Source organism: Chelon labrosus (assembly GCF_963514085.1).
Source record: "Chelon labrosus genome assembly, chromosome: 13".
Taxonomy (NCBI): domain Eukaryota; kingdom Metazoa; phylum Chordata; class Actinopteri; order Mugiliformes; family Mugilidae; genus Chelon; species Chelon labrosus.
Window position 1 is genome coordinate 2,773,816 of NC_140346.1, and position 11,400 is coordinate 2,785,215.

The 11,400-nt window shown below is 40.5% G+C and overlaps 2 protein-coding genes across 2 annotated transcripts; both read right to left on the reverse strand.

Moving 5' to 3' along the window:
* Window positions 1-1,463: 1,463 nt before the first annotated feature.
* Window positions 1,464-7,272, reverse strand: LOC311498774 (rhodopsin kinase grk7-b-like; the record flags this gene model as incomplete). Its single annotated transcript, XM_084559504.1, has 4 exons — window positions 1,464-2,171; window positions 3,731-4,002; window positions 5,610-6,047; window positions 6,661-7,272. 4 exons carry the CDS (start codon window positions 7,270-7,272, stop codon window positions 1,847-1,849), a joined length of 1,647 nt encoding a protein of 548 aa, XP_084415630.1. The 3' UTR covers window positions 1,464-1,846.
* A 1,490-nt stretch (window positions 7,273-8,762) lies between these two features.
* rnf7 (ring finger protein 7) lies at window positions 8,763-10,243 on the reverse strand. Its single transcript, XM_084559623.1, has 3 exons — window positions 10,027-10,243; window positions 9,840-9,887; window positions 8,763-9,423 (listed from the first exon to the last, which is right to left on the reverse strand). The coding sequence occupies exons 1-3, from the start codon at window positions 10,190-10,192 to the stop codon at window positions 9,305-9,307; spliced, it is 333 nt and encodes a 110-aa protein (XP_084415749.1). The 5' UTR covers window positions 10,193-10,243; the 3' UTR covers window positions 8,763-9,304.
* Between the last annotated feature and the right edge of the window lie 1,157 nt (window positions 10,244-11,400).

Sequence of the window (11,400 nt, forward strand, 5' to 3'; positions counted from 1 at the left end):
CTGCCTTCGCGGCCGACGATGATCAGGTTGCGTCTTGGATTTCCATCTGAACCACCCTCTAATCTCATGACAGTCAAGCGTGAATGGAACCACTTCTCGGCCCTGCAAGGTTGCCCCCTCGCAGGAATTAGCACAGCACATGTTTATGCGTCCCTCATTACCCAAACACGAGTGTTACACTCCATGAATGACGGATGAAAGCTCTCAATCAAATATTGAGGTGATGTTGTAATCACGAGTGTACTATGGTTATGTTTTGAAGATGCAAGCAGCTTCCTCTTTTTCAGCCTGACTCTGGCTCTTTGGAGGGATGATGACAGATGATATATGTGCCTTGAGATGAGCAACAAGAGGACAATCAAAATAACTGCACACAGAAAGTGTTAACCTCTAACTTCAAATGTCATCGCTGTGAAGACTTGTGTGTTTCCGCAAATCATCAACAGTGCAGAGGACTGCATTGAGCTTTTATTTTCACTGAATTTGTGAAAAACATCCCAAGAAGGCATCACAGAAACAATGGACAAGATCCTTACAAATGAATGCAAAAAGAAAATATTAAGTAATCTGTATGTAAGCACACTTACGCGATTTAAAAAGAAAGATCATTGGCACACTTCGGGCAGCTCTTTTAAGAGCGTGTCTTCTCGTGGTCATTTGAATCAGAAATAAGACACCTGGAGCATCTCGGTAGCTTAAACATGTCAAGCAGAAAATATGTAATCCCTGGTTTGAGTCTGGCCTGATCCCTGTGTTGATGTCAGACCTCCTCTCTCTTTTATTTAATCTCTCTGATTGCTACCAAATATAGGCAAAAATTTTAAAAAACATCTCTTGCAGAAGCCACAGTAGCATCTGTAATCAGGGTACCCTAACCCTGCTTGAGAACAAGAGGACATAGACTTATGAGCAATAGAAAAACTGTGATCCATGATGTGTGAAAGCTATATAAACAGTCTGTTGTTTCTTTTGTTGTTGTTGCTGTGCACTAAATAAGCTTGTAAACAAAGGGTGATTTGGGGGGTTATAAAGGGGATTGGCAGTGCCAAACTAAATCTATGTTAGCATGTTATTTTCCGGAGGAAAAGACTATATGTGTACAACAGTTTGTCTCCCTGCATCCCTTGTTAAAAAGGAGCGAACGAGTCATCCAGTGCTTGTAAATACCGGAGCAGCACAGTCAGGATAATGGGGATGATGAGGAGTGCTGCGGGAGGTTTGAGCACACTCCACGGTGGGTGTCTGGCGGCACTTAGTGGGGAACGTGTGCCACTGAGACGCTTCACACGAGGCTGCGTGAGATAGTCCCCTCACAAGAGCAAAAAGGCCTCCATGGCATTTGGTGTGACACTTCAGTCATTATAGGAAACACTGCTGCAAATACCGATGATAATAATAGTAGAGCTGCTGGTCACTGACACACACACACACACACACACACACACCCACACACACAGCCATTATACAGCTTGTTTACAAACACATGTAAACAACTGCCTGCCAAGATGGCTGAGTGATGTAATGGAAACTATGAATGCTCTGGGATCTGCTGTCTCACCAGGAATAAAGGGCAAAGTAGAAAGCAGCACTTGCAGTTCATTGTCAGCATGTGTTCTCATCCAGGCGTAAATACTGTGGTTTTGTTTTGTGACAAATGTGCTTTATGTTTGGCAGCATAATACTGTGCACACTCTTCCTGGATGGTGCTTCCTCACTGAGGTAAAGGAAAAACAAAAGGTGGCCTTATTTTAGCATTACAACCAGGCACTTACAGGACTGATTATTTGTGCATTTTCAAGTATTTTATATAACCCAGTCTCTGCATGCTTCTCACATGATAGGATGTTTACAAAATGGTGCACATCCTGGATTTCCACACACCACTTAAGTCATTTCCGTTCAGTCTGATGTCGTTCAGCTCGTCAAATACTCCACTGTCAATGATCTCCTTCTGCCACTGGATTGAGACTGCGCCCGTGCTGAACTCACTGAAGAATTTCTTGTCCTTGGCATCAAATTGAACGTCCTTGACCTCGGAGATGTCCCTCAACTCGTTTGTGTCTTTGGCGTAGACCACGTTGGGCTTTGGCACCCAGGGGGGCTCTAATAGCCCCGCTTCCAGACGATGGAAGTTGATACTCTTGAAAAAGACATGGCTTCGTGGGTCATAACTGCAAAAGACACAATTGATTGAGAAGAAGGTGAATTAATTAAATTAGCCAATGTGTTAAACGGTGTTAATTGAATTGACACAATACATTTTAACAATAGCTTCGTTACCTAGCACCTTTAGAGAGTTGCAGTGAACTAAATACAGAAATATAATAACATAAAGAATAGAACAAAAACAATACAGGTTATCATCCAAGTTCCATCTCCCTCGTGTTCCTAATATTACTTACATCCTTATTTTTACTTTTAGAAAATATAGCATAGCTCCCCTAGCTTCCATCTTTCTACACCGGGAGTATGTCTGAAGACAGGGATGTCAAACTCATTTTAGTTCAGGGGCTACATACAGCCCAATTTGATCTCAAGGGGGTCGGACCGCTAACATAATAGAAGAATAACCTATAAATAGTGCAAAGAGGTACAAGTACATTGTGAAAATGTTTACAGTTAATGAACTATCCTTTTACAAAACATTTTATTAAGTCGTTCATTCATTTCTGTAACCGCTCGTCCTTTGGAGGGTTGCAGGAGGGGCTGGAGTCCCAGGTGTCATTGGGCAAGAGGACGCGCAAACTCCACACAGAAAGGCCCCAGATGGAATTGATCCCAGAACCTTCTTGCTGTGAGGCATCAGTGCTAACGACCAGGCCACTGTGCCACCCAACAACCTCAAATTTCTTAATAAGTGCATTTTTTTTCCCACATTGCTGCCATCTGCTGCCTAGTTCTGGGTCTCAGTGTTGTGTTATGTCCGCAGCTCTTAGTAAAAGAGTGTGACCCCTAGTGGAAAAATTAGGAACAGCAGCAAAAAACTCCCACGTAATTTTCATCCTCCAGGACAGATTGGACCCTCTGGTGGGCTGTGTCTGGCCCAAGGCTGTATGTTTAACACCCATCTAATGAGAAGTTAGCAAATACATTTCCTTTGGAAGAACTTCCTAAAAGATCTCAAGCTGAAAATACTCCTCAGAATAGTCCCCTATTATGAGAAAATTCAACAAAAGACTATTCTACAAGGAGATTTGAAAGTGATCGAAAGGAAATAAGAATGCATTGCACTTTGCCAAAGTGTTAGTTAGTTTCTTCTGATAAATGTAACTACCCTTTGTGGATGAAGGACTTTATCAAATCCATCTGAAATCCCTTTTCCAGCATCTCAAACCTGTGAATATTGTTGCCTGAAATACAATATCTTCATATGACAATCACATATGACATACGTGATTTTCAGATTGTTACATTTAAATAATTTGTAGAGGCCTGATGAGGTGAAAAGTTTTATTACTTCACCCCAAAACAGAAATGTCAGTAGCAGCAATGTCTGTTGTCATTTTTGTTATTTTTTATTTTTCTTCACCTTGTTACCCCAACAAATTGCCGCTTGAGGGATTAACAGTAGTTGTGCATTGTACACCTTAAATGTATCTGACAGCCCCTTGAAAGTTTTAGGAACCACTAGTTTGGACTCCTGGGCCTATTTTACAAGGGTCTCCCAATACCCAGGATATATAAGTGCCATATTTGATAATTACATCATGTGACAAAGTTCTATTCTCACCGGCACCCCAAGCGGTGACCGACCTTCCTCTTGAGAAAGCGGCTGATGATGTCTCTGGTGGGAGCGTCAAAGTGTTTGTGCTCAAACTTGCACTCGTCCTCCAGCGTGCGACGGGTCACCTCGTCATTCTGCACCTTTTCCCTGAAGTCTTTAAAAGGCAGACGGGCGGCCACCATCTCGTAAATGCTGCAGCCCAGAGCCCACCAGTCCACAGACGTGCGGTAGTACTCCTGTCTCAGGAGCTCAGGAGCCATGTAGCCCATCGTACCAGCCTAACATGCAGGGGGAAAGAAAGAAGGCTGTCAACATCTTAGCTCCATCGCCAACATTTTACATGTTTTATTTTACTTTGAAAGTGAAGCTTTCTCATTTCTGCAGGGTGCCACAGTAAAGCTGACCTTTGACCTTTTTGATTTACAATGTGAGTCTAAGTAAATGTAAAGTTTGGAGGAACGACCCAAAAACACCATGGATAACACTGTGGACAAGATAGTGAAAATTATTATTGTTATTATTAAATGTTAAATGTTTCACTCTTTTCTTTTGAAAATCCTGAATCAAGACTTTCTTCTAATCTTTGTTTTTCTCCTTGTATGTTATTGGAACATTTTGAGGAGGCCTCAAAAAAAATTATACAAAAACGAAAGAATGACAACATTTTAGCTGAAACAATCAGTTTGCAAATTACTAAATGGTGATGAGGTTTAAACTCTAACAGATACTAAAGACGATGACAACACAAAAATGACAGATATCACGACTGACTTGAAAACATACACAGAGCTTTTGGACATTTTTTTCAGTGAAATCTATAATATCTTCTTGAAAAAAAAAATAATCCAGCATTCAAAAGTTATTTCATTTAACTGTATTAGACTGTTTTCATCAGCTCCTGCTAAATGTAAAATGCCTGAAAATAGGACACACAGCAAATAATGCTGCTTTAAAGGCACTCCATCAGGGTGGTGAGTGGAGCCCTCTGCTCCTTTCACAGACACGTGGAAGCCACATCTGCTGTGAGTGAAGCAAAGATGATCCAGCTATTGTTAACAGGCTCTGGTCACTCGTCCATACATTTCTCTGGGAATGAGGTCAGACACCTTTTAATGAGATTGATTTGGGTTAGACAAGGTTATGCTCTGTGTTGTGTGTAAGAGGAAAGAAACTATCAGGCGGACTAGTGCTGCACACAAAGTAGATTTAAAAAGCAGCGAGGCTTGGAAATGACAAAGCCCCCCAGATCTAAGCTGAACCCCATTTACTGCATTACATTTAACCCTAAAACCAAAAACACTGAAGAAATTACTATAAAACTTTGCCACATCCTTCAAAATGATTCACTCTTGCAAGAAACCTTCGCAGATCCACCCATGATTACACTCAAAAGGAGACAAAACATAAGGGACAGAGCTGTTAAGGGATGTCAAGATCCTAGAGTCCCATCTGCTACCAAATCAATTCAAGGCTGAGAGTACACTAACAGCACTACATTTTTAACCAACCTATCAGTGGAAGGACCATCGACAACAAGGGCTGTAGCACTTGTAAAACAAATAATGTAGTTTATATGCTAAAATGCCCAATGCGATAAAATATATAGGTGAAACATCTCGCGCCCTAAAAGAAGATCTCTGAACACAGAAGTGCCATCAAGAGAAACAATCTATCCTGTTCTGTAATGAAAAACAACACCACATCTCTTTAATTTTTACAGGTAAATAAGAGAGAAACTAGTGCTGATGTGGATGAGGAATAAGCTACAGTATATAGACTATAACTGAATGCGTGCCAAGGAGGACACTGACCCAGATATTTTCTAGCTGTAACAGAACTGTGTCCTACAGTGACAGTGTAGGTCAATCTAGGTCAAACTACTAACCCTCTGGCAGATCATTTCGAACTTTGGCAGCTCCACAGCCAGTCCGAGGTCCGACAGCCGACACTGTCCTTTACCATCTAGCAGCACGTTCTCTGGCTTCATATCACGATACACAATGTCCATAGAGTGCAGGTGGAGGATGCCTGTGGTTATCTGAGCTGTGTAGTAAACAACACGCTCCATGCAGATACCCCTCTCCCCTAACTCATAGATATGAAACTTGAGGTCTCCTCCGGTCATCAGGTCCATGACCAGGCACAGGTGGGTCCTGTTGTCGTAAGCGTAGGCCAGGTTCACAATGAAGAGGCTGTTGACTTTTTCCAGGATCCGCTTCTCGAGCAGGGCCAGCTGCTCACTGGCTTTCTTCTTCAGATGCCTCTTATCAAGCTTCTTGCAGGCGTACATCTGGCCTGTGTGTTTCACCTGCACCGCGCACACCTGCCAGACACAGCAACATTACCATCAAATGAACAATCAGTTCGTTTGCCTTATAACATATTTGCCTAAGTCATTTTTTGGTCACTGTTACAATATCAATAAAAAATACCAATGTGATTGCAAAATTGTTTTTTGAAAACGTTAAAATATGACTTGGGCAATTATGCTATGAGGCTAATGAGTTGTTTGTCCTTTAGTTTGTTGTCTGTCATTCTAAGATATGTCTCTGCTACTTTTATCTGCACAACTTTTGCAGGACAGTGACCTTAGTGGACACTTAGAGGATATAAACAACTGTTACAGTACATGTAGAGTATGATCAAGGTAATTAGGTGACTTGTTAATCTTTGCGACTGAAGAAAAAGCTATAGTTTGCTTTAGGTATAGAGCAATACCTTTAGGTATAGTTAAAGGCTGAAGAATAAAAATCCTTAAATGATTTGGATGGCATTTAATTGCTGATAATTTCACCTTTTCACTTTTTGAAAGTGAGAAGAAAGAAAGAAAGAAAGAATATTTCTTCTTTTAAAACAGACAAAGAGCAACTTTAAATATTTATCAAGAAATCTGAGATTTTCACTCTTATTCAGATGCGTTGACTTTTGGCACTTACCTCACCAAAGCCACCTCTTCCCAAAGTCCTGAACTCATAAAAGTATTTGTCAGTGACCTTCTGCTTCTCGTACTCCTTCCACTGCAGAAACCTGCTGAAGAAAGGACTTTGCATGTACTCTGAGAAAGGTTTTCCCTTCAGGAACTCCCTCGTGGCTACTCTTATCTGGTTCATGATTGCCTCATCAAAATTCTTGTCTGATAAAGCCTTGCACATTTCAGCATCCACCCCAGTGAGGTAGGAGAGGAAACTTTTCGACTCAGGCTGACAGAACTTAGCAAGGATGCTCTGCTTAGCCTTTTCTCTGTTTTCATCTTCAGCAAGGCTCCAGTTGCTCAGCTCCTCCAGGAACTCAGCAGCAGCTACATACTGCGGATTGGAGGTCAGGAGAAACTGCTGGAACAACTTCCTTCCAATGGGCTGCTGCTCACAAAGTGACTCGTACTCCTTCCCCACTGATTGCCGCAGAGCAGAGGTGTTCTTTATTTTGGGCAGTGTCAGGGAGAGTCTCTGCTGTTTGAACTCATTGCGATCTATCTGCTGAGCCTTCAGGTAGGCTGTGTTGGCCACCAAGTTGTCCAGTCCCAACAGGTCCACCATGTCCTGTGGCATACCGGCAGGCGGCTAATCTAGTAAAAACACTAGAGTTAACCCATCTGCAGGTTCCAGGCACAAGTGAGCACCTCAAGCACCTGCGTTGTGCTCCAGTACCACGCCTCTTTGAGCTTTAGAGACCTCACTGTCCTCAGGGATTTATGGGTAGCTAAGTGTCTTTGCACATTTATTTGTAGACGGCACACAGGGAAAGCAACTTATGAGGTTTGAACTTAAGAGGCTTTAGACCGGACTATTTTTAGAAGCTAAGTGCCTGTGTACAGTAATGGGGATAAGGTTGTAGATCTTGTTCTTAATGAGTTATGGTCGATTATAACTTATGAGACTAAGAAGCCATGTGTGTTTAATATGAGCAGTATGCAATCAAGTGTGCCAGTTTAATGGTTTACTGTTGGGTGGGGGTGGGGGCGGCTCATGACTCATCTCCATCATGACTCATTTAACATTGATGCTGACATTAAATGCACCTTATATTCACAATATTTCTTCAGATTTTAAAGCAGCTTCTATTGCCACTTCCACCTAGAGATTATGTTTTAGAAAGTCCTCCTGTCAGCTTGACAAGGTTCTCCCGAAGCCTCCTTAGGGGACGAAGTTTAAAATACATTGCATATTAAGGCATGTTTCCCATTAAGGCCATCATATCACCTCGTTCACATGGCCACACTGGAACATTATAAGATTTATAAAGGTATTAATGTGATTGCACTAACTTTGTTTATCCATACAGATATATATATTAAAATAATAACAAACTAAGTCTAATTGGAAGCACAACATTAAGTCATTTTAATCTATTAGAATACATTTTTAAAGTCAAAACTGTGAGAAGCATATTTCGCTGTCTCTCAAGGTTTCACAGAAACAAAAGATTGTGAAACAAATGACAGATTGATAATAAAAATGATGTAATCCTTATACAATACAATCTCTCATTCATGTGGATTTTGCTGGGACAGAAGGCTGAAGCAGTGCCCATCAAAGTCATTAGCTCATGTCTAAGTCAATTAGTCTAGTCAGCGACTGGACGTGACTCATGTAGTGATTCTATAAAACTAAACCATATTCCATGTGATTGTTTATGAATTTGGACACACGTATTGAATGTACTTTAGTTTAGTTGATCAAAATCCTGGCTGTGCATAACGATTGCTCCAATTCAACCACAATCAACAAGGTTAAACTTGAAACTGGAACATGGCCAGCATCACCATATAGGAATAACAAGTACCCGAGGGAAAGTGGTTAGCGTGGCAGCCAAAGTAATTATGGCAGCAAGGTGAGTCAATCCTAGTCATTGCCATGTTTAGGAAGTTCTGGTGTTTGCTCCCAATCAGCTCAAGGGATGATATTCAGGAGATGATCGCATCTGCTGACCTCCCAGCATGACAGCTAAAACACAACCTCTGATTTTACAATATGTTAAGTAACTCATTATTCCACAGTCTAAATTACACATTTCACTGAAAAGGAATTAGTCTCAAACGTCTCATTTAAACCAGCAACTTTATAAAGAACAGGAAAATACAAGTTTTTGTTTTGGAAAGAACTCAGTGCCAGATTTAAATACTTCCCAATTTTGGATGTGTTGTGGTTTTCATGATTAGCTATTAAATGTTTGAGTTTGAAACCCAACTGCACCTTGGCCGTAAAACTACAGTAGCACACGTTTCCACCAAGTACGTATTTAAATTTCACTTTACAACTAATCACAAACCTTTATTTTTTTTAAAGACAGTCACATATTCAATATGTGCCTGACATGACGACAGACAATAACGTAAAGCCAACAAATACTGCAAGTCATTTCATCCATTGCTTCACGACCCTCCATCCCTTCAGTCACATTAATGAGCAGTCCCTATGTGCAGCTTAACTTTAGTCCATCGAGCTCCTTTGATACCAGGGTTACAGAAACATGCATCGTAAGTAGGAGCTGGCGATGTTGGTGGCTGTGCACAGGACGTTACAGTGATCACTGTCAATTCTGTCACCACTTGTCGGCGGATAGTCCACCTGGATGTGGAGCTTATTTGCCGATTCTTTGCACCACCCAGTCCTGTTGGCACAGGGGACAGCGATTGTTCTGCTTCACCCACAGGGACATGCAGCAGTTGTGGAAGGAGTGGTTGCACTCTCCCCATACGACTGAAAGACAAAATCATCAACATAGTGAGAGAGATAATGAACGGGCATTTACAGGGTACAGAGAAGAGGAAACCAGTAATTGTATGACTCGATTGTTGTCCCTTAAATAAAGTTGCAGTTATTGTGATAATATGTGTGCTTTGTCAGTTAATTTAATCGTTGTCGTTTAGGACGAATTAAAATCGTATAGTCGTATTACAAATTGCTCATTTAAAAGTAACAAAGAATCATAATCAAATGTTTGCCTTTTAATTGGCTCAATACAAAAAAAATAAAGAATATATATATGACAACAACAATAACTCCTCTGTGTTTAACTGGCTCAGTGGGTAGCAATCCATGCTAGCTTGTTGGATTAACCTGCAGAGTGTTTGCGCTGCTAATAAATATCATAATGAATGCTGACACTGTCTTACCAACACAGTCCTCTTGTTTATTTTCCGCCTGGCATCGAAGACAAGCGTCTGCAATCCAAAAAGAACACATTACAATACCACTATGCCGAGACTTCCAAGTATTAACGGTAATATTAGCCACGTTAGCTGCATTAGCCGGCGCTAGCGCTAAGCTAGCTGTCTAATGCAGACAGTTTCTCGTACTCACCCATGACTTGTACACGACAAATGGCACAAGTGTCGCATTCAACGTCCCAGCTCCACATAGCCACGGCGTTCCACTTCTTCAGGGAAAACATCTTGTCCCCGCCCGACTTGGAGCCCGAAGAAGTGTTGTGCGAGAGGACTAGACCCGGCTCGTCACCGTCATCCATCTCTGCTACACGGTAAATAACATAACGTTAGCCGGCTAGCTAAGCTAAACAAAATGGACGAAACGGCTTTAGCGACGCTAATGCTAATGCTAAGTGGGTTAGCAAGCGTCTTGTCTCCATAACGACAGAAGAGGGAGCTGTTTGACAGTATTAATAGAGGTAGCAAACTCAAAAAAGATAAAAAAAAAAAAAAAAAAATGTTTGAATAAAACACAGATAATAATGGTTTAATAGAGCACAGGGCTAGGACATATGAAAACAAAATCAATAAAAAGACTTAAGTTTCTAAATTTAAATGACATTTAATAATACCTACTGCCAAATTTAAGGGAACAACACTTTTAAAAATGTATGATATATCTTATATAATAGCAGTTAGTAAATTGCTATATTATGGACATTGGCACAAATAAAATGTAGTGGTGACGTTGGTGAAACTTGCAGCATACAGTTTAAAACTCGTGCACACAAGAGATAGAAAAATAAACATTAAATAAGATATGTTACTTTGACCCTATGTCTGCTAGACAAACTATTTTTAACCAGTTAGTGTCTTATCTTACAAAGACAATATCATGTTCAGATTTTTAATCAGTGTTTCTCCTGATTGTAGTAATGTTTATGCAGACAGACGGATTTCATTTCAGTTTTCCTCTTTTTAGTCGAATAGCCAGCACTGTAAATGAAAAAATCTACTGATCTCAATCATATTTATACAGTATGATACACTGGCCTGATACGACACATTGAAGCAGAGGTAAGCATGTGGAAGCAGAAATGGCTAATTATGTCTGCCACCTGCAGACAAGAAAATAACAATTAGCTGGTTACACAGAAAATAATATAATCTCTCAAATAAAACATATCTTATGAATGAATTAAATTTATGTCTCCCTCAGAGGCCACAGAAACATGTATATGTTGTTATAAACAGTTTACTCTTTTTGCAACCTTTAAAATGTGGTTGAAAGGCTATTGAGAGACTATTTGTATCATATATAAATTATTTTCTTCATCTATTTGCAGTTAAAAAAAAATAATAAAAAGACACATAAAAACCCAATATGATGCAGTATCCAAGTTTAATACACAAAATCTGGGGAAAAGGAAAAGTCTTCTAGATGTGGCCAAGTGCCGGTTCCCTTAAGTCACTGGAACAAGTCTGTTCTCTCTGAAAAATGTTACATTGCATACCATTGCACACATTT

Coding starts and splice junctions, on each gene's coding strand:
- rnf7 (XM_084559623.1), bottom strand. CDS start 10,192: ATGGATGACGGTGACGAGCCGGGTCTAGTCCTCTCGCACAACACTTCT. Junction 9,888..10,026: donor TTGTCGTGTACAAGTCATGG/GTGAGTACGAGA, acceptor TTTGGATTGCAG/ACGCTTGTCTTCGATGCCAG. Junction 9,424..9,839: donor TAAACAAGAGGACTGTGTTG/GTAAGACAGTGT, acceptor TTTGTCTTTCAG/TCGTATGGGGAGAGTGCAAC.